Genomic DNA, 23,307 nt, shown 5'->3' on the forward strand with positions numbered 1-23,307 from the left:
TTTCCAGATCGGGGATTTCGCAACCGGGAATATCGAGATCCACCCCAAAATTGCTCGCTTTTCCCGCAATGTTTTTTTCTCTGTTCTGCAGTGTTCAGCGCCGGATTTTTTCTCTCGGAAAGACATTTAATAACAGCAACACCGAGAAGAATCTTCAGGGGACATGACGTTTCCCTAGAGGAAAAAAAAAAGTAACATGGTCGATGTGTCGCGCTGTTTGAAAGAATGGCGGCGGCTTTTTCTTGCAATCATGTGACCGTTTGTGATATTTCATGTGCTAAACAAGGATTTAGACTGTGCCTTTTGATCAGCTTATTGAGCCTAAATAAAGCCTCGTAACACAGAGACGTTGTGCTTTTTCACGTTTTATTTATTTATTTTTTGTGTGTTTTTTTTTTTTTGTTTTTGCCCAAAATACTCTTTAATGTTACTGTTTTTACAGCGTCAGCTGTATATTGGAGACTTTCCCGAGATCGCGTCGGCGTCGACGGCATTCGCATGTCCACACAAAACTTTTATCGCATATGCGCTCAGCGCTGAGACTAAGGAGGAAAATCCCTCCAGTTTACAACGGCTATCGATGGAAAGTGAGATAAAAACCAAAGTACGTCAGTTTTACAGCGTCAGCTGTGCCGTACCACACCTAGACATGGCCCATGCATAGACTTGGTGTTCCAGAACAGCCCCCTCGTTCAGGACACCATTCCCATCGCCAACCACTTCAGCGACCGCAAATCAATATACTCATCACGCTTAAATAAATTTGTCTACACGCTTTCATCCGGCCTCATTTCACCACACGCACAGCTGACGTTGAATTTCGCGTTACGTAACCGTCCTGTAATTTTTTCTTTGCCCTTCCTTCTGTTCCTATTCCCAGGAAGGAGCACATCCATTATTTTGATAGCTCCGACTGAATATTATGCATTGTATTCCGCGCACATCACTGGCGCTGTCTCGCGCACTGTCTGAGGAGGATATAACGGAACCACAGTACCCATTGGGTGTGTAACTCCACAGCTGCACGATCTGCATTGACGTCAGAGACTGAGACCATTACCAGGAAAGAGGGAATTTCTCTACGTAGCGTATTCTGTACGTATCGAACGTACACGCCAACGGACCAAAACTGACCCTATAATAGAGACAGGGATCAGTGAGAGAGGGAAGCGGGATTAGAATCACATTACCCAAGCTTTTAGACGCATCCTATAGATGTAGGAAACATCAAACAGTGATCGATTCGTTCGGATTGACAGTCGCTATAAACTTAAAATATCACAAACCTAGGCCTCGCAATGGGGTTTTCCACCCCCTCCTTGTGTGGGAAGGTCAGTACGAGCATCTTTACTATACAGACTATACGTCTCAATGTTGCTAATACTCCGCTTCGAATCTACAAGATGAGGCTAAAATAACTCCCCTGATTGTCCCCACCCACCTGTGGCCGCGACCTACTCGATTAAAACGACCATGTCATAGGCACCCCTTCCCAGCGCCGCATTTTGAAGCTAGAGGTGGCGCTACTCATCAGCCCGGTTATTGCTTCCTCAACTTCTACAATACTTTGTACTTCTGGTTACCTTAGTATTTTTGTACAAGCCGTGGATGTCCCACGGAAGATGTTTCATTCTAAAGTTGATGATCATCATCATTCTACGAGTTTTCATTGGAGCTGTTGCTGTCGTCTGCTACGGTAGTCGTACGTCCGCATCTGCGCGTTCAAAATTCAAATTTCCTTTGTCCAATCATGATGTAGATCTCTAGATGAGTAGCGCCCCTAACGGATCGTGCGGACGGGCTCCTCATAGGGGTTGCCGATTATGACCTGGTCGTTATAATCTAGTAGGGTCGTGCTTGTGGCATGCTTGCGTGAACTGTCGCGTCGGAACCGTTCTGCTACACGAACGACAGCAGTCCTGTTCGCGTTTGTCCATAGGCAAGGTTAAAGAGAGTCCTTCGAGTCCGAGAGCGTGCTACTTGGACCCTTGGACGGTGTGATTAGTCCATATGACGGTGTGAACTCGTCATTACTGCGTTTGACCATCCAAGCTCTTGGACATTTTCCCGGGGACACAAGACTGGCTTCTCATCTCTAGCTCCCGTGGCATAGTATAGGATTATCGCTTTCCACGCCGACACAGTTCCCCGTGAAGTCAGCCGAGGACGCATAATAACTCCCTGTCTCCCACTCCTTCCTGCTGACCCCTCTCCATCTGTCCACGTCTATACGCCGCTCATAACCACAGTTGCTTCGCAGCGCTAAAACGGAATGAAAAAAAAACTGCTTCTTCTTTCACGATAGGGTCACTTGAAAGCGTCTTCTTTATTGATTCAGGGGCGTTGTAGTCACACACGTAACGTTACGCGACCCAACTCCTTGCCAACATTACGTAATGCAAGCTGTTTTTCAACCGCACGAGACAGGTGCACGCCAGTGTAAATACAGGAAGTGACAAGGACAGGTTCAAAGGGGAGTTTCGCTCGTGTTACTGCTTTCTTCAGCAGATGGAAGAGGAATGTAAAGTTTACGGAAGTGCAGGCACCACATAACGCTACGCGTTCTCTGCGTTTATCTTCTTTGGAATTTTGTAGCAATCTTTCGGTACCTTTACGGGAGTCCAAGAAAAGTACGCGAGTTTTTTTGCAACTGCGGTATAACCTGACAGAGACGCAGAAAGCAGAATCCATGGTCAGTCGGTAGAGGGTAACTTTTTTACACCATTCGGGTGTATATGCCTTGCTTTCTTGGTTCACCTCCTACGGAAGGACGTCTTGTAAAACACCGTTTTAGGGCCCCCGATTGACATTTGACATGACCAACCCCGATTAACATTTGAACCAAGATTAGCGGTCCCTCAACGTGAATTTAAACTTTAACCCTGCTTCACCAAGGGTCACCAAGGGTTATTGTCACCGAAACATTCATCGTGTCACTAACTAACGCTGCTAAAAAAGAATTGAGTGTTAACTGCAAAAGTTTTAGCGACCCTTGATCTCGATTCAGAGTTAACCAGTGTTGGTGAAACGGGGCCTATGGTATATTCTGCATGAAGCTCAATTTAAAAGTGGAAAAACAATTTCAAGGGCCCATTTAAAACACTGTTTCCGACGGGTGCTTTGCAAAATATATTACCAATGACTATTTTGAACACCGTTTTACACCTTCCAGTTGAGCCTGCGGAATAAAAAGGCGGTGCTTATTTACAGAAAGCCAATTTTTACACGCTGAGCTGTGTTAAAAGATACCGCACACTGATATACACTCCGCCTGGAAAAGATATGGAAAAGACACCGCGCGGCGAAGAATTTTTCTAAGATTCTAAAATTCTATAAGAATTTTTCTATGTGTTCAGCACATAAGCGATCGGAAAAACGCAAATTCCACGTCAAACCCGAGTAGAATATGTGTTTAGTCGGAAGTATTGTCTCGGTTTCACTTGTCAGAATATACATGGTGACTTCACACAAGTTGGTCATCTTGCATTCTAGATTAATGAACAAGTTAAGACGTCCTGACAGAAGTTGCCGTAACAGTTATAAAACATTTACTTATATCGTAACTCCGCAAGAGGCATGCGTTGCGATACCAGCACGCAATTAATTAGTGAATTAATCATAATTAATCCACAGATCAACTACTGTGAAGTCGCCCCTGGCTTATTCCGTCGCTTATTCGTCGCTTATTTCACGTTATGACAAGAAGTATCAATTATTGCCTCTTATCTAAGCAGACACTGCAACTCTTTTGTTGTTAGAGTTTCACACGCGACCTACGTAGTCGAAGCCATCCATGACGCGCTGGTCTTTCCTTTCATATTTGTTTCATAAAAATACCGCAAAGGGAAGAAAAACAAATAGGAAATTCCTTTGCGTGACGGAATCAATTGCAATCAAAGGTTTCCAAAAGTAAACTTCGCAGTCACTTCCGCACCTCTTGCATTGATTACATTCCTTACCATAGTCGAACTGGACAGAAGTGCTAATGTGTTCTGGTCGTGACCACCTACAGTATATCTACCGTTCAACAGCTTGTCATGCAGGCGACCGCATTGACGCCTCTTTGATCCAGAGAGAAGCCCCCATGCCTTGGAGCTTACGAGCAGCCTTTGGGCACGGCGTGCTTAAATTCAACCTCAGTCGCCGCTGGGCATGTACATACGAAGCCCTTGAAGGACGAAACAATAAACGTGATTTTTCTCTCTCTTTCTCTCTCTCTCTCATTTTTATTATTAACTTATATATCTTATTAGTTTTTCTTTCTCCAACACATCACGGCAACATTAGATGCCCGCTGTTTTTCCTTATCGGCTTTAGTACCTGATACAGTTTCGAGATTATCCGCGAACGCGGGTGTGTGAAACTGTGACTCTTTCACATAGCGTCCCAAGCAGCACAATGTACTGAAAGTCGAGTGCAATAGGGGTGGACGGTATGTGTCTTATCAACGTTCTTTGGTTTCACGAGTTTGTTCAAGGCCTTCCACCTACCCGTCCACCCCTATTGCACTCGTCTTTCAGTACATTGTGCTGCTTGGGGTCCGTGGTATCCAAACATTCTACGCATTGTACTCAGCCGTGAGTTATAGTCACAAGACAAACAGTTCGATAACGTATACAGATGACCAGCCCAGATGATAAAAAAGAAACTAACCATATCAGGTGATATCTGTAGCCGGCGCCGACACAAACACAAAAACAGTGAAAGACCCCAATACGCCGACAGACAATTCCCAAGGCGGTTAATTTATTCCTGATTGCCACTTTCTACAACCCAAAATAACTCGCACAGCTTTAGAACGTGTGGTGGTAACTGCTTGGCGCTGTTGGCCTCACAGTCACAGCAGAACCACCCGGCCCGCGCGCATCGAAAAATGGCCCGGCCCGGCCCCGGACCTTCATGTTTTTATGCGGCCCGGCCCGATGGCCCAGTGCATAAAGTCCGGCCCGGCCCGGTGACTCAGCGCGTAGATCCCGGCCTAGTATTTCCAGTCATGACGCACGTGTTTCAAGCGCTAATCACACAAATTTATAAGAAGAGAAGGCACGGCCACAAACATACAAGAACTGTCGCTTTAACACCACAACAGCACGAGACCAAATTAAATCCAGGACAGATCCAACACAGATACCAACCAATCAACCAACCATGACGCACGCTGGCAAGCGCGTTATCGTTACACTACCAAGTTTTTGTGGATGTAGAGGGTGCTGTCGATAAACTCCTCCCAATCCTTACCCCTCTCACCAAGCTTTGCGAAGGTGTTTGTGAAATACGTGAGGAGACAAGAGCAATGTAAAGTGCTTCGAGAATGTTATAGAGGGTCGAATCATACGCATAATGCAGTGTCCCTTGCTTGTTTTTGCAAATACTATGCACAGGAATGACGCAAGCACGTGATGATATGAACTAATAGTCCTCCATTGCGTGGAATTAGCTGCGTGACCAGGTCGAGCCTGACTCTCGGAAACATGTTTGTCGGTCCGGGTCCGGCCCGGCCCGCTGTGCTGGCGTCTTCTGTCGACCTGGGCCCGGCCCGGAGCACACGACCAATAACAAGCCCGGCCCCTGCCGGGGCCCGGGCCCGTGCAGGGCTCTAGCGGAGAGGCCACAAGAACATGCATCATGCCGGGGACAGTCCAATCGACTCGTCTTGCCCTTCACCTTAAATCCCGTAGAATACCGCAGGAGGCCTCCGTAGGACAGTGCGTATGATGGAAGTTCCGGGCGGCATCCGCATTCAGTTACATCCATATGAGCCGTACCCAATTAAACCTCCATGTGTCATCTAACTGATTTGATTCCCAGCAGAAAGGACGAAAGAAACCTGCTCACATTGTAAGCAAATAGAAAAAATAAAATAAAAAATAAAAAAATTCATGCAATAAATACAAAACTAACCTATATATAATTATATGAAGCGGACAGTTTTTTCAAACAGCTGAAAAATTCAGGAGGTCTATTTGAGATAGTACGCGCCAGTGTCTCCCGCTTTCGACCTCCATAGTGTCCCTGCAATATATTCCTCCGGCACAGCATTCGACGTGGGAGTCACGAACCAATTTCAGAATAATCAAATTCGGCTGCGGAAATCGGCATCGAAGAAACGCATCGAAATTGAGCTCTCCCTTTCAGTCTTTCCTCCCAGACGGACAGGCAGACAATCTGCCAGACTGCTACCTAACTTTATCGATCACGCTGAAGCTCACATACAAAAGTGCAGACAAGAGAACCTCGTATCCTGAATCCTCGAAAGTGAAGTCTGGTGCGGCGATTCTTAATTGCAATCACATAAGCGGCGAAGTTCTTGCGAAAATGAACGAAGAATCGCGATGCGAAGATGCAGTAAAGTAACGTAGCGACATCTCGTAGGCGACGGGGGCAGCGGAGAGAAGCGGACATTTTACTTTTCCGCGTCATCGTCTACAAAGAAACGCCGACCAAACTCCCCGGAGCGAAGCCACTGGAGAGGGAGAAAAAGAATTCAACCACACAAAAACAGATGCAGCCGTTCCCGCCACTATTGATTGACGTAACGGCTCCCCAGTCACGTGACTCTGCTCCTATTGGTCGGTCGGAATTCCAGACGTAGTACGCTACTATGGAGAAAATGGAGTCACTTGCAAAACTTGTCCTCAAATTACCCCATAAAAAATGTACACTTGCCTCGTATTCTGATGCATAACGTGTGACAGTACACGAATAAATTTATAAAGTGCAATAATATTTTTAAACTACATTCGAAGGAAGAAAACTTAGTAAAACTGAAGCAGACGGCTGCAATTCTCCCAAGACGGGGTCTCAGCTGAAAGCGTGCGCCTGCCAGCTCGACAGCTGATAGACGCGGCGCGCATCATTCAAGTCCGCTTATAAAAATAGTTCCACCGGTTTTGAATGGGTGCACTGATAACTCTTAAGTATTACTTGTGAAAAGCCATCAGCATATCTGGAAATTATGTTCTAAGCAGCTTCAATTTGGCAGTGCACCGTATTGTTTCAACTCTGTGTGCGACGCTCGGCGGAGGGATACGCTATCGTCGCTCCCCGCGTTTCCCGCCAAAGGTAGCCATTCGGTGAATCGAGTGAGGCCGCCTTTGTAAATAGCAGCGCACGGTTTTTGGATTTTACGCCGGAGATCGACTCGATTCGACCTGTTTTTTGGATACGGGTGTTCGGGCGATGGCGTTATACCATCGGAGCAGTGAGAAACGGCGGATATTCAACGATTTTCGCCGGCAGGAGGAAGAAGTTATCGGCAGTCTCGTCAGGTAAGGGTGTGACATTGGCCAAGCCGCACGCTTGCTGTGTGTCGCACGCCGACTGCAGGCATATGATTACGTGAGATATCGTGCAAGTGCGCCAGAGTGTAGTGTTGTGACCAAGTTTCGCCGACTGGGATGCTGTACAGGTCGTGCCGCGTTGTTAGCGTCCGTCGCACCAGCTGTTCGGAAGGATGGGCAGCGTGTTCCGAGATAGATCTGTAGAGAGCGTTGTGCCCTGCTGTGACGGCGATTTTGTTTGTACTGGATAGCAAATCGTCGTTTTACGTTGGTGCTTCAGTTTTCGAAACCTCATTGTGTTTTTCTTGCACGATCTGCATCTTTTTTGTTTTCTCGCGCCGTTTCGTAGTAGACTTTAGCGCTATATGGCATCAATCATTTTTGCAGTTGTAAATGAAAGTTCTGGGATGAATGCTTTAACATGCTACTTATCACCCTGGCCTGTGTTATTTAATTTTTTTTTCAGAGTATCGATGTATCAAACGACATTTGTTGGAACACCACGTGGTGCACGTGCTGCTCGCTTTGTGTATGTCATGCATGTGGCAGGATGTCAGTTTTCTTCATTCTTTTCGTCCCTCTGCATGTTTTGGCGTTTGTTGCGTTGTTGCGTTACCACTGCCAGCGCGAATTGAACAGCGCCAGCGATAGGCCGACGTTTGTCGGCGGCCGGGCGGCTCTTTGTGCGTCTCGCGTTCCAGGCAGCAATGGCGGCGCTGGAGTTTCCCTGGCCCGCTGCCAGGGCGCAGCAGCTGTGAGACCGGCGCTGGCTCCCTCTCGCCCTCAACATCAGCTGCTGCGGCTTTTTATGGCGTCTTCTTCCTCGCAGCCTTCGGCGCGTATTTTCGCCGTTGTATCTCTCATTCTCTGAAATCTTTTCTTTCTTTATTGTAAGAGGAATTTGAAAGAAACAGGAGGAACGGCCGGTGCGAGAGCGGAATTTGAGTTGGGGAGGCAGACGACTGGTTCCGCGCGGGGTGGTTTCGTTTTCTGCCTGGGGGTTCATCTGCGATCGCTGTCGTGCTTGCTTGCTCGCTCTGCGCCTCTTAGTTGGTCGGAAGAGTTCTCTTTTATGTCTGCGTTGAATCTGTACTTGCTTTGCTCGAATGAGTGTTGCTAAAAGGAGCTATTGCGTTGTAATGCGTAAGCAAGGGCTTTACGAGGCAGTGAATGTCTTTCCGGGCTAACAAGCTCACATTTACAAAGAGGCGCGCGTAAGACGGATTTATTTGTTTCGGAATCGTGCGCGTAGGGCTTGGCTAGAGCGGCAACCATGAAGCCAGTGATAGGTCGCTAAACTAGTGCATATCTAGGGTGGGATGCCAGACGCGCTAATGAATCCAATGTAGATCAGGGACGTGCAAACGGAGGCGCACTTGGAGTGCGGCTGTGTTTACTTCCCACATTGTACGGGTGCGGTGCATGCGGTACTTCGTAATACGTCACAATCGCTGTTGTGTGTGTATGTCGTGATATTGTTTATTGTCAGTAATTGTTGCGGGGTTTCATCACCGGCACTACCTCGTGTCACATCATGAAATCACTCATGTAGCGCATGTGCCGATTAGCACAATATTCCTGCAGTTCATGAGAACAGGCGCCTGTCGTCATGTTCGGAACAGACCCCGCCCATCTGATCCCTGTTTCAGCCATTGTTCATTTTTTATGGCTAGCAAAACTATCCAGTTCTGACTTTTTTAAAGGCTCAGTAGTGATCCACCAGTGACGTTGCCACAGTAAGACAATCACAAGGTTGTTGCAAAACCAGAGCGATTTGTTTTACATTTTACCTATCAAGACTGTTCTTTTTGCATTTAAAACGTACCGACCGAGGTGACTGGAAAATACCGTCTGCTTTTTGTGGTATAACTCCAGAAAGACTGCAGTCGTCACCTAGGATAAGCCGAACGCTTGTTTACGTTAGAATGCCCGAGATTGCCTTCATGATCCAAGCAGTCAACTGCAGACGACGGCGGCGTGTTACTTTTTTTTTTTTTCTGCAAAGACCCGTTGAAAGGGGAACACATCAATGGATGCTGCGTCGGTGGGTGGGATCGGTCACAGAGTATCAACTTGTTGCATGCCAAGAGTGGCGCCGGCGCCCCGGTTACTATTCCTGTCCTGCGTCTGTTGTGACTGGCGGCCGTCGCCTGGCTTGGCGCGGAACTGCAGCCGGAACACGTGCTCTTGTACCCCCGTTTCCTCTATGTGCTTTCATGTGTAGGCTGTATCGCCGCTCAGGGTAGTTACTAGAGATGGGACCAATCCAAGGAAGAATCTTTCGAATCCTTTCTTTAAAAAGAGCTTTAAGGAGCCAGAAAACAAAAAAGAGAGAACACCTCTAGCGAAGAGTGTTTTCTTAAGAAATCTCAGAATAAGATACCTAACCAATTAAATAATGCTTTAGTTTCAGGAGAAAATATGCCCATATAGTTCTTCTTAAACGTAATATATTTAACGTGTTGTTCAGCGACTACGACAAATGCGTACGTTCTCGAGTCTGAATCAGCATTTCTATAAAACTAAGCAGCAATCAAAACCGAAACGAGGTTACTTTTAAACTTGTAATGTAACAGTTCCTGTCTGAATTCTTTCAGTCCAGAGCAATGTAAGCAAACAAACAAGAAAACACCCATCGGCTAATCAGGCTTTCGGCGGACTCCGGTGGCGCCAGTTTGAAAAAGAAACAAACAAACGTGGTTGGTGGATTCGAAAGATTCGATTCGCCGTTTTGAGCACTGGGATTCGGATTCGCGAATCTCGAATCCCTGCCTAGGATTCGCGGATTCGGTTGGCACATCCCTAGTAAATACTATAAGAATATAGAACAGATGAAGGCAACACTTTCAGGGTGCAGACGACACAGGTGCGATTCCGCTGTTCTAGCATTGTTGCGAATTCAAATTTAATGAGGTTGTTATCCATCTGCATACACAGATTATATATACGTGCAGATAAAGCGGCTAGTGGGATTGAGCTCTCAGTTAAAGGTTCCTCCGTAACGAATACGCAAGGATGTTTACCGAGCAATCAAATTAGTATTAGCTACGATGAAAAATGCCGGGAACAGCTTATGAAAGCGAGAAACACGTCTACAATTATACAAGTCGTACAGGCCAACAAAATAAGACGAAATCCACGCTGTTCAGCAGCCATGATGAACCATCGAGCAGTTGGACAAAGAAAAAATTCGTTTACAAGGTAGCACTTCAACGTCGTTCCGGTAATCGCTTCGTCTCATTTTGTTTTTTAAAAATAACATCGCTCAATTTTTTACGTCTTTTACGCCGGGAGGGACTGGGTTTTAGTCGGATGAGTGGGAAGGCGTAATTGAAAACACGCGCCGACATTTCGCAGCCTCTTCCCACATGTTCCCGTACGAACTTTTAGGGAGCGTTCAGTTCCGCCTGCGACTGTGAGGATGCAATTAACTGCACCCGAAAGCGAGACGGGCCCCCGTGAGGTTTGCGAGAAAGAAAAAATAAATGCATGATTTTGACTCTGTCTCGTGTAGTCCACCGGAAAAACGTTCTTACGTCCAGCGGGAAGAAACTGTTAATGGGTTCGTTGACCATTCCCATGTGGCGGGTTCTTCTTTCTTCTTCTCTGTGGAGATTAATTTTTTTTAAAGAAAAATGTTCATCATATTCCCGGCCACTTTGTCGTATTCCTCCGCGGTATACCATTGGCTGTAGCGCAGTGCTTGGTAAGATGCCGCTTTGCAACGTGCTTGTCCTAAGAGGTGTCTATATTATAAAGTTCCATAAATCTCACGCGCTATCCTTTTCTTAAGTTCCATGGTACTTTGTGTCAAGAACAGTTTTCGTGTGGTGTAGCTAGTAGTTATTTTCTAGACGTTAGACGTGGTTCCGCGTCTACTGATTCCGATGCGTGAAGAAGTGCGGCTGGTCTTCAAGTATTGGGAGTCTGCACGTTCTGCTTCAAGCCTTTATTGTTATTATTATTATTACTTTTATTATGTACTTCCGATCTGCATCCAGTCTCCCAGTACCGACGCAGTCATCGAATGACCTGACATCTGCCCGTCTTTCATGGCTTTCTCACGCCAATTTGCGTGGCTCGGGGAGTTCGACCAACATGGTCTCTACGATCCCCGCCGGTCACGTGCCCTTTTAGGGTGGTAAATGTCATCTCGCCCCCGACCAACCAATATGGCCGGGGGAGTCCGGAAGGGAAGACGTCACGCCCGGCATCCGTAATAACCCTCCAGCCCGTGACTCATGCATTGACCAATGGAGTTTGGTGGTTGTGTTAGTCACGTGGCCAATGACTGGGCAGGGGGGGTTAATTGGTACGGCGAGACTCCAAATATATGTATTGTGTGTGCTTTCTGCAGCGAGTTAGTATATCTCGTGGTTCATATTGGATTAACGGGAATCTCAGGAAGTTGTCTCTGCAGAGTGGAGATTGGGGAAGCAAGGCTGAGACATGTAACTGTTGAGGATGAGGCTCCGAACCAGTCACGTGCCTTTCATTCGCCTTCAAAGAAAGCTATGGTTTCGATAAAAGGGGGAGAGAGCGCAGGCTAGCTGGTACATAATGAGAGGATGGAAACCATGATTGCTTGCATTTCTAGATCTCGAGATTCATGGCGCATATTTTCTCTTTGTGGCGAGGTCATCCCGAGGTTCTCTTACGTTAGTAGGCTATAGGGAGGTGCTTGGGTCCTTAATTTTTGAGGATTTTCTGCGTATATTGGCTTCTCAGAGTGATGACGGTATCGATTCTTCCAGTCACTTGTGTATCTTGAAGACAACACACCCTAAAAGCAAAACGACAACACTGATCGCAGCCGAGAGCTCGTCGTCTCAAGGGCGCGTTACACTGTAAGCCGTAATTTTCGGTGTATAACACGCGTGGTATGCACGAAAAAAAGTTGAAAAAAGTGGCCGTGCACGTTATCTATGAGTGCGTGCTATACATCGATACACTTCCGCATAGGACCGCCAGTGACCTTGTATAACACGCGTGGTGATGACGGGTCAAAATCCCGCTGGAATGAACGGGTACCTGCTATACATGATGCGTGTTATATACCGAAAATTACGTATTATTCACCGTAATTCATCGTCCTAGATGACATCAAAATAACCGTAAAACCAAGCGTGCTCGTTAGAGTCGAGGCTGCAGAATCGCTTGTTTTGGCGTGGAGGGTTCAGCGGAGGACCACGCTGGCCGCCGCCGCTGCTACAGGCAGGTCGCTAAATTTCGTACGACTTCGATGGGTCATATCTCCGATGTAGAAGTTCCTGGTTCGAATCCACCGGCTCGTTCCGCCTCGTGAGAGAACGACAGGGAATTTGGAGCCGGCTGACTACCAGCTGATTCAGAATGACGTCAGGCGAGAGACTCCCTCGCCCCCATTTAACCCTTCCTCCTCACGGGAGTGGGGGACCGGATGTTTTGCATGCATTGTGCCGTGGCCTTCAACTGGTCGCGCCGGCCGCGTCCTTTCTGCCTGGAATAAAATAAATACGCACGCTCTGAATCAACCACCTCTCTCGCGTGGGACAGAAAGGGGGGGAAGAGCATAGGTGCAAGTGTACTGGACAAGAAGAATGCGTCATTGGGGGAAAATATGCGGCGCTTGGCATGAGACGACGACGTGCGTTTCGCGGAATCGGCTGTTCAAGTGTGTAGTACTGCTTAGTCGTTGCTATTTTTGGACTTGTAGGAAGAGCGAACGTATAATATTATGATCTCATTGGAGGATGGAAAGGTGCTGTGATGCAACTCCGCGAGGAGGGTGCTCGTAGGCTGAGTCGCGTTTAGAGTCCACGTGAGGGAGAAGAATGTATGCGGGAAAAATAGTCGCATTTCTCAACGTGGAGAGGTTGTTCGTGAACAGTGTTTGAATTCATGTTGTGGTGACGTGTCACAAGCGGGCAATTTCCTTGTAGCTCTCGGTGGTCTTGGAAGGCATCTTTGGAATCCCGCATGTCTTTAGTCAGGCAGGCATGTTTTACAGGTTCCAGTGTGGTTTCACGTTAACTTTTAGCGTCTCCAGTGTTCTCTCACTAGCCATGAGGGAGGTGAAAGAACGCGCCTACGAGTCAGTTTTACCTTGTCGTGGACATTCCATGGAATATTCCAGTGGAAGATGCGCAAGTGTCGTAGCTTTTCCGCTGCCACGTGAGCGCGAGCGCTAAACGTGGCTAAACATGTTTTCGTGCGCTTCTAGTGGTGGGGGAATAAAATGCTCCTCAACCACAAAATATTCCGCAGCAGACACACAGGGAAGTGCCGTCTGCTACGTGCGCACTACGCCACTGCCGGAACTTCCGCCCTGTCGACTGCCCTTTTTCTTCTTCCACGAGAACAGAAGTCTCAAACTCGGCGGGCCGCATGTGGCCCGGAGGCCTTAGGTCGCCAAAACAGAAGGGATTCGGAATAACACCAGATTTTCAGGCGTTGGTTTAACCCTTGCCCCCTGTCCATGTTAGACAGAACATATGCATGTGAGCACTTCTTGTGGCTCGTGGACCTCAACAAGTTACGTACACAGCGAGCTGGTCTTCTTGTGCACTTCGTTGAACTACCACAGCAACTTAATGTGAGGACTAAGACGAGCTCATCTTAATTGCACACAAAAAAAGATAGAGACGGAACAGTTATGTACAAACATCGTTGTATTTTATTTTTTAGAACCTTATTAGAGTAGGAAACGCGAAGCCATTGTTATCAATAATGTCAGCTGTAGCTCCTTTCTGGTTTTTCTGTTTCTTCTTCCAAGTTGAAACCAAGAACAGGTAACAATAGTGTCTAAGTAGGAGATAATTTCGGTGTTCCTGAATATTGTCATAAATGTCCGTGGAGAAGTACGTACGTTTCACGTTGTGAAAGCATACAAACTGCACAGGAGAAGCACTACTGCGAACTCTCAGCTGGCAATTAAATAGACTTAGTACACCACTGACGTCAGCAACCGGTAAATATACTAATAATGAATTAACTTGCTAGTTGAGAGTTCGCAGTCGTGCTGTGTCCTGTGCCCTATGTTGCGTTGTATGGTGCGTTCGCAACATGATCCAATACCAAGTACCCCGTTTCAGGACGTTAGTAGTACGTATTTTTTCTCGAATCGTTTCTCACATTTTCAGTGCCCGATTTGGAAAGGCAGTTTATTTCTCTCGGTGCTACGTGTGGGAGTTTTGCAGTAATTAATTCTGCACACACCGTCCCAGCTTCACAATACCTACACCGCTGCTGTTTTTTTTTAGTGTTTTTTTTTTGGGGGGGGAGGGGGGGACGTTTTGCGGTAATGACCGTCACTTCTTCCCTGTGTGGCCCTCCTCTATGATGTGGTCTAAGGTCAACGCGTCCCGCGACCCGGCTTGAGCTTGAGGCCCCTGCACTAGAATATTCCCGTTGGAATGTCGCCCGTCATTTCATTTCTTTTTGTTTCCTTCCTCCATTTTTCTTTGATATTTCCCGGCATTGCCTGTATGTCTCCTTACCTTTCACGGAAAAAAATGCCCTAGCTACGACCGAAGGACTCTACGACACCGCGCACAAATGCTGCCTCCCCCCCCCCCCCCCCTTCCAAAGGCACACATCAACAATACGCGGTTGTGGTAACCCAGAAATAAAGCTTAGAGTTGTGATGATCCACGTGTCATTTGAAGCGGTCGTCGAGAGCGGTGTCGATTTGTTGCGGATCGTATGCACGCGGCTTCTCTGCTGTACAAAAGTCGTGATCTGGACCGGTGGGGTTCCCATAAGGCCTGCCACCATTTTGGGTCCAAAACTACAACTTTCTTCGCCAAGGGAGAGTCATTCGCTTCGTCTCTCACGCGAGTGTCGGAAAAGACATTAGGTCGTCGTGATGCGCTTGTTACCTCGAGGTGGGCGGTGCAAGGGGAAGCCTATTCTCCAGCCGGCTGTGTATTTGTTTTGTTTTGTGTTTATATTGTCCAGTTTTTCTTTCTTTTTTTATATAGATATATATATACACGTTTCGCACGTTTTGGAAGGAGTGCTGTGCCGTATTTTTTTTTTCTTTCTTTCTTTTCGTCGGGAAGGTTGTCTGGCGCATCAACCGTCGTGAGTGAGTGAGTGCGCTGCGAGCGCGTGATCCTCGAGTTTTCCCTTCGGCATCCGTGAGAAAAGACCGGATAAGTCGCTTTGTGGGTTGGCTATGGCGTGTCCCTTTTTTTGCGTGTGAATGCTTGTCGGAGATATAAGTAAAGTTCATTTCGCGTTGGCAGGTCAACGCGTTCTGGAGGGTAACCGCGAGATGGTCTGCCGTGCACAGCATGATTCCATTTCTGCAGTCCAACCACGTCTACAATTTATAGTTCGCCAATCAGCGATTTTGTTTCTGCTGCAGAGGTAGTACATCGCTTATTGCCACTCGAGACGAAACAGTGTAGTATATCACCCCCGCCCCCCAAGCGGCGCCGCCAGATTTTTTTTATTTTTTTCACGACGGAGGGGGGGGGGGGGGGGGTTCATAATGTTTCGGCGGGGAGTTCACGGTACGGGATCTGCATCTAATTCTGTCCCAAGCAGCACAACATCTTGGCCCAATATTGGCATTACTGGACCAATCTTGGTCTAATATTGGGCCGACATTGCCAGTGATGGACCAGTCTTGGTCTAATATTGGGCCGACATTGCCAATATTGGGCCAAGATGTGGGTGCTTCAACTGCGCCCGCAACTACGTTGTCTTGTTTGAGAAACGCTGCATTTCTGGAACGTGGAGAGAGAAAAGGAATCATAATTTGTGATTGTGTTGCAACGGCAATGTTTACTTGCTGAAGCCAAGGGGGAGGGGCGTTGTCCCCACGTGACGGTTCTTCGCGGTTAAGATGCACAGATGTCTTCTGCGGTTATTGCACGCTGGTTCTGCAAACATAATAGTACCACCGGCCTCGGTGGCTCAGTCGGTAGCGTGTTCGTGATCTTCTGATCCCGAGATCGCGGGTTCGAACCCGGCCGAGGACGCCAGCAACTTGGTGGCAGGGTACAAGTTGCTTAGACACGCCGTATTCCGCGAGGGACGTTAAATACGGGCTGCCGTGTGATGAGCTTTCATCGCACGTTAAAGAACCCTCAGGTGTGCAAAAGCAATCCACAGACCGACCGCTGTGGCGTCGCTCATGATCTCAGTTGTCTCGCGACGTAAACACCCAATTATTATTATAATAGTACCCACACAAATAGCTCTCCTTCCAGCGTGGACGGCAACGGATAGGGACCCCTGTCCGTGAACCGTGATAAACAGGATAACCGGATCCAATCGGAGTGTGATTGGAGAATAGTGAGGTTTAGTGCATCGTACGCTATCGCTGAGATACCGTTGGTGGTTCTGCGCATGCGCAAAACGTATAGAGCCTCGCGCATTGCGCAGAACCACCAACGCTATTCCTTACGTACGCAAAAGTGATAGCGTACGATGGATTAAAACTCTCTATGGGAACAGACACTGAAATGCATAGAAATGCCTCTGGGTTATACCGACAGGTGGTGTCGCGCGCTATTTTTAGGTTGCTCTTGCGTGGCCTCTTTATTTATTATATATTTATATGGAACAGCGGCATGTTTTGCGTTTTTTGTCGAAACGTATTAGAGAATCAAACGGCTGTATTGGAGTAGTTGGTACATAGACGTAATAGAATAACTGCTGCAAAGAACGACGGCAGTTGTTCTATTATGCTTGTTAGAGAGTTACGGTGTCGCCTTTGCGTGCGTCAGCGATAGCGTTGGTGGTTCTGCGCACGCCCAAAACATAAGGAGAATTTCGCGCTATTGTCGCGCTATCCCTTGCATACGCAAAGGCGACAGCGTACGACGCACTAAAAGTCTCTCTTCTCTTGCTAGACGTATTTATGCACTTAAAAAAAAAAATACAGGAACACTGCGCCAAAAGAAAGAGCTGTGCTGTTTGAAGTTCGTCGCAGTGCTCTTTCACTTTCTTTATATTATAGAGGTGCCGTCTGATTTCAATATGTTTTCACAATAGTTCGACTTCCTCTCTTTCTTGTCGCTTTTTTTTTTCTTTTTCTTCTTCTTCCGGAGGAATTTCGACGCCCCGGAAGCGCATACCGAGTCCAGCGAACTGGTCGTCTACGGCCGCAGAGTGCTCTCCATTTTCCAACCATCTGGTCGGAACGCTCGCGCGTCCGATGACTGTGCAAAAATATATATATATACCGTATATTGTTTGGCCGTTTCTGCTTTTTTTTCTTCTCCTCTTCCCATCTGATGGTGGCGCGACTCCATTAGATCGTCTGCGTGTGATCGGCGCCGCCCCGCGTAGCGGAAGGCGTCGGCGCAACGTATGTCGCGTAACTACGAGATGATTTAGTATACCTCGGCGAAACTCACTCATGAGCATGCTAGCTCATGCGCATTGTGGACAGTGAGTTGATCATGGGTGATCTGAAATGATGATCGAGCTCGGTGAGCTGAGCTTGAGTGAGGCTCACGCAGCGTGAATAGGCGTGACTCAGGACTGGACTTAATTCGTGAGCAGGGAACGGTAATGGTGACGGAAACAAAAACCGTATATTACCGAAATTGGAGACGGTAACGTTAACAGAAACGCATACCACGGTCCTCCATTACCGGAAACAGAAACGAAAATTATCATCTGGTATCGAATTCGGATAATGGGTATTCCTGTTGTGCGATGACATTTGAGTGACTCTTCATTTTATTTTTGTATTTTGATGACTCCATTCCCTACAATGCTCTAAATACTACACGAGAGCATGGAAACAAAGCGCAATATATTGGATGTCGAGGGTGCGTCCCTCGCTTACCTACTCGTCCCAGTCCACACATAACTCCATGACATCAACACATGAGACTTACACAACAGGTACTCCACGCACTCTACTCCACCGTAGCACGAGGATGAAAGCCTACGATTTTTATTTATTTATTATTTTTACTGAAGGTCACGCCCACCGTGGGTTGCTGGACTCAGGGTGCCTGAAGACACATATTCCGACATTTTTTAAAAAGTCTTCCGAGATGTGCACATCCCAACGACGTAAAATTACCTGTGTAGTGTGTACTCGTGACACCGAAGCAACACCTGGGCTAATAAGGGTGCTGACAGAGCCGGACGGGCTGTCCTCCCGCAGCTCTGTAACAGCCGTTCCATTACCGGAAACAGTAACTGAAACGTAACGGAAACGAAATTGAAAGGCTGGTATCAGAGACGGATAACGGAAACGTAAATATAGCAGTAACGAAAATGGAAACTGCCACGAAAATACGTTCGTTGCCCTTCCCTGTTCGTGAGCCAGCGCCATTTAGCGCGTCGGAGAGATAACTGAGCTCAGAGAAAGGACGCGCTGTCTGAAGTGAACATCGTGCATGTGTGGCCCCCCTTCATCGTCACCTAATTCCCCTCGCATCAACTTTGTGCTCTTGACAACCTCGGGATCAGCGAGGTGAGACGACACACGGAAGATCTGAGTGGGCAAACAGGAGACTAAACGGGAGTGCCCATCTCTGGGTCTCAGACCGTTCTGTGACGTTAGCGCGGAACTTTGGACAGTGGCTAGACTTGTAGTGGTAGCAGCACAACAAGCCTTCTTTGTCATTATGCATGGGACCACTCGCTTCAATGGCGAAAATGAAGTTGCAGCTTAGAAGTGAACACATGGCGTGGAGTCTCCTACACTGTTGCTCTTGGTGCCAAGTTTTGTGGTGATGTTTTCATCCATTCCGTTTCAAAGTGTATAGAGTTGTATAGCTTCCCTTTCTTTTCTGAATAACGCGTCCTGGAGTGGCCAGTCCCGAGTGGCTCGGGACTAACATCTTTCTTCTTTTTTTTTTTTTTTTTTTTACAAATCAATCAATCAATTAACATGGCGTGTAATTTCTTGGGCGACTGTGAAGCGTGTTTATATTCCCCGAGGTGGCTTGGTGTGGGGGTGTAGTGTATAGGGTGAGGCATCCGGTTGGAGATGCAGGCCCACTACCAGCGCCACAAATATGAAGGAAGAGGCATACTGAGGTCACACACGGGCCGTGGGGTCTACAAGAAAATGAAGGTATTATTTCTGACCACAACCAATCAGACAGCAGGCAACTCTTGTTTCACGCCTCGGTAAAGCAGTATCTGCCGGGATTATTTTTACTGACTTTTTCTTCTCTCTCTCTCTTTTTCGTTTGCGAGGAAGTCGACTGCATGGTTGCTCGCACACATTCCCGTATTACTTGTCGCGGCGTGAGAATTTTTTTATTTTTTATTTTTCGATTTCTTTCCTTCCCGTAACTTATTTGTCGTTTTTCTCGATGCCTCCCGGAGGAGAGAGTTACCCGTGCAAGGCTGCGTGCGTCCATCTTTTCGGCGGCTCGCTGACGCGAGTAATCGTTTGCCGCATGCTTGCAAAGCGTCTGCCGGCACAGCGCTCCTTATTTGCATGTCGTTCGCTTGGCTACTCTTTGTTTTGGCTGCAAGGCTTTTCCGCGTAACGTCGCCTTCCTCCAACATTTGAGGGACGGATGATGAAGCAGGGATGTACAAGTGTGGGAAAGTTCCCGAAGGAGTGGGGGGAGACTCTTAAGGACACTTCGTACGCGAGAACTTGTGGGCATTTGGTGGAGTGTGCGGTGGTTTTATCGTGGTCAAGGGAAATGTTTCCTGACCTCGATATTGAGATTTATATTTAAAAAAAAAATAGTACGTGTTGTACTGACATTCCATCTTGAGCCTGTAGTCACTACGAACTCAAAGTGGCAGACGACTTATAGTTTGCCACACCACACTAGTGTGGTCGGGTGGTACTCTGGTGCGTAACGGGAAGTGTGGCGGAAAGAAGCTTGTAATCTCTGACGTACCGATATTGTCTGAAAAGTTAACGCTTGGATTCTGAACACGTTTTTTTTTTTTTTTAAAGCTCCACCTCGATGGTGATGGTTTCTTGCAGTGGAGAAACAAGGTACTCTGGCCACTGCTTAGTTGCCGTAGTATTTGTGGATATACACGCGTATATTTTTCGGATCTTTTACGGGACGGACGGTACGCAGTGGCAACGCATTAAAGCATACGATGTCTAGGCAGAATACCCCCTGTCACCCAGTACCCCCAGTACCCAGTCACATATGAGCCGTCCCTCCGATATTAATGAACGCCTATCCGTGTACCCGTCTCGCTTCGCTAATACCCTCTCCCTCGACTCTCACTGAAATGAAGTAAAGTATATCTTTGCACGCCCCATACACATTTAGCTCGCTTTTCTTTTTCTTTTTTTTACTACTGCGCGAACTCTTCCCAACTCCCGCGTACTTCATCCGTATACCATGCCGGGTTCCGGGTGGTGGCGGCACTTAAAATCTTGATGTTCTCAAAAGTTTGGCCGCTTTTTTAACGACACCTCGTTAGTGCACCGCCGGAAACACACCAGGACGACGACGATGATGATAATGAAGCGTTTTGCGTCGTCCGGTCATTAAAGCCCCCCCTCTCACCACGCGGAATATGTATTGACGCGCAGACTTTACAATGATGCCGCTATTTGAGATTAAAAGCAAAGTTGAGCCGCCGTTGACGCTGTGGCCTGTCCTATAAGGCTCGCTTCGAGATGGACTTGGGGGCTGCTAGCTGAAATGGAGGGGGAGAATATGTTTCTTCAAAAGTGACTTTTCTATAGGATGGTTTTACGGCGGAATTGAAGTGTGGGGGTGGTAAGAGAGTCTGGACGAAGAACGCGAACCTGTTGATGTGCGGGAAAATTTATAGAGGAAATAATTCTTGCGTCATTGATGAAGTTGGTCGAACGCTTGGCTTTAGGAAGCAATACACTTTGAATTCCTCAAATCGAACGAGTTCCTTTGTACGTCAGGGAACAGAGTCGGTAGAGGGGGGCCCCGCAACATTCTGCGCGTCTACATAACCACTGCTAAAGCCACTGGACTTGCACGTGTCCCGATGAGAAATGGCTGCAAGAAGAACGAAGCGAGGAATGAAGGTACCTCCGTGCCTCACCCATTCCTCTAATACTGTCTGCAGCAGCAAGTACTGAGAGATTGACCGACATGACCACCGTGTGTACGCCGTACAAAATTACGTACGTCACGGGCTTACACACAGTTGCCGAACTGATGAGAAACACGCCCTCGCAGCCGCTCTCGAGGGTTGCTCGCGTCGACCGGAACAGAAATTCCCGAGCACTGCTGTCTGCTGGGCTTCCCGTGTTCACATCAAAGGGTTTACCGACCATGAAATTTGATCGTTACCTCCAAAGGCGCTTTCTGTATCAGAGGACTGTGATCGCCGGAGCGAAACGGATGTTTGCCTTTAAACGGGGGGTTCTTAAATCTGCGTGTCAATATTTATCACTGGTGTGTACCTTTTGCTTCCCCGAGAGCTGCCGTGATTGAAGCATTCGACCGCATTACCTACTTGAGACGCTTCTTTTTCTCGGTGTCGATTCGTCTTCTCTATCTTTACGATTATTATAATGTGTCATTTTCTGCGAGAATTACGTATCCGCCTGTCGGGAAAAGAGTGGCAGAGAAAATTTGTAAGCCGCTACTCAACTTTAACAGGAAACGGGGCGGTTGCCATACCAGTAAGGTGCCCTTCGCTGTCGCGTGGTAGTATTAGTAATGGTAAGGGAGAGAAACGCACCTTTCAGTCCGTACATTTCCGGACACGTATTTTTTCCAGTATGCCCGCGAGTCCTGAAATGATTCTAGCAGACGACAGTCGTCCATTGGCGCGACCAGACGCATCTTCGCAGACGCGAGGCTGGGTCGAGGCGGGCAATAGCAGAAGCGCTGTGGTCAAAAGACATTGGCCACAAATATGTAGAGCGTAGAATGCGTTGGTCTAATTACGTTTTTATTTTATTTATGTATGTATTTATCGAGGTTGTGTACGTTATTACTTCGTTAAGAGAAGCCAGCTTTCTATACGTCCCTGAGTCCCCGGATGATGATACAGCAGACGACAGTCGTCCACGTGCGGGACCGTATACGCGTTGAATAGTATTCTATTGACGCTGCGTATGTTATTACTTCGTTTAGAGAAGCCAGCTTTGTACTCGTGTCGAACGGGACCGCAACTTGTAACTGCAGACATTCAGTAGATCACTATAATTTCAACCGACCTTCGTCCACCGATTAGGCACTGCGCATATACGTTATGACGAGAAGGCCAGTTCTGGAACGAAGACAGGCAGGAAAACCCCAAGAAGACGCGCAAGAGCAGCAGACCGTTTACCTCCGCCGTGATCTGCAGCCTCTGCTGAGATAATTGTAAGAAACAAGAAAATGGGTGACATCTTAATTCTTTCCGCTTTAATTGGGCCGGACGGTCACGCCTTGATAGAGAGCGAGATGCCGCTGTCCCACGCCGCTACTCTTTTTCAATCCTTGGCTGTTTTCGGAACTTCTATTATTTCTTTAAGTATAGTATGTGGAGATTTCGGCAAAGATGAAAGTAGCCCTTTATTTAACGTTGTTTCCTGCGTGAAAGCGCGTGGGCGGCTTCTTGAATGCTTGTTCCATGGTTTTGTCTAGTTATGTGTGAATTCGTGCATTTCGGGACGGTACAGCATTCTGGTTGAGGTAATACGGGAAGCTATATGCGCCAGTAAAGTAAAATCAAAATAAAATCTTCATCTTTCGTACTTTTTCCTCTCTCTTTGAAACTCGCGGTGTAGCCTGTGCGCATGGAAGAACTCTAACTTTAGTAGCCTCCACCTGTGTGATCTTCAAGTTTTTGAAGACGTTCGGTTTGCTATGAAACAAAAATAGTTTTCGTTTGCATTGACTCCGGTTTCGCTCTTCAGACGCTTTCTTCTGACAGACAACGACTTTTTTTATTTTCATCTCGCAGGCTGAGCAACCGGCCGACGAGTCCCAAAACGCAGATGGAGCAGGAGAAGCGAATTCGCCGCGAAATCGCCAACAGCAACGAGCGACGGCGAATGCAGAGCATCAACGCGGGCTTCCAGTCGCTTCGTACACTGTTGCCTCATCACGATGGCGAAAAACTCTCCAAGGTAAGAAAACGTTCTTCTCTAAGTAACTCAGAA

The 23,307-nt window shown here is 47.4% G+C and overlaps 1 protein-coding gene across 2 annotated transcripts in view; it reads left to right on the forward strand.

Annotated features, from left to right (window-relative positions):
- Positions 1-23,307, forward strand: part of LOC135394701 (transcription factor AP-4-like) — a 90,872-nt gene that overhangs the window by 26,646 nt on the left and 40,919 nt on the right. The window contains exons 1-2 of one of the 2 annotated variants that reach the window (XM_064625565.1): positions 7,054-7,268; positions 23,109-23,274. In XM_064625565.1, the coding sequence (XP_064481635.1) occupies positions 7,180-7,268; positions 23,109-23,274 (255 nt within the window). In that variant the 5' untranslated portion in view covers positions 7,054-7,179. Of the gene's footprint in view, positions 1-7,053; positions 7,269-23,108; positions 23,275-23,307 lie in introns of those variants that run through there. The other variant, XM_064625566.1, reaches the window with a different exon arrangement.

This window comes from Ornithodoros turicata, chromosome 5 (genome assembly GCF_037126465.1).
Source record: "Ornithodoros turicata isolate Travis chromosome 5, ASM3712646v1, whole genome shotgun sequence".
Classification (NCBI taxonomy): domain Eukaryota; kingdom Metazoa; phylum Arthropoda; class Arachnida; order Ixodida; family Argasidae; genus Ornithodoros; species Ornithodoros turicata.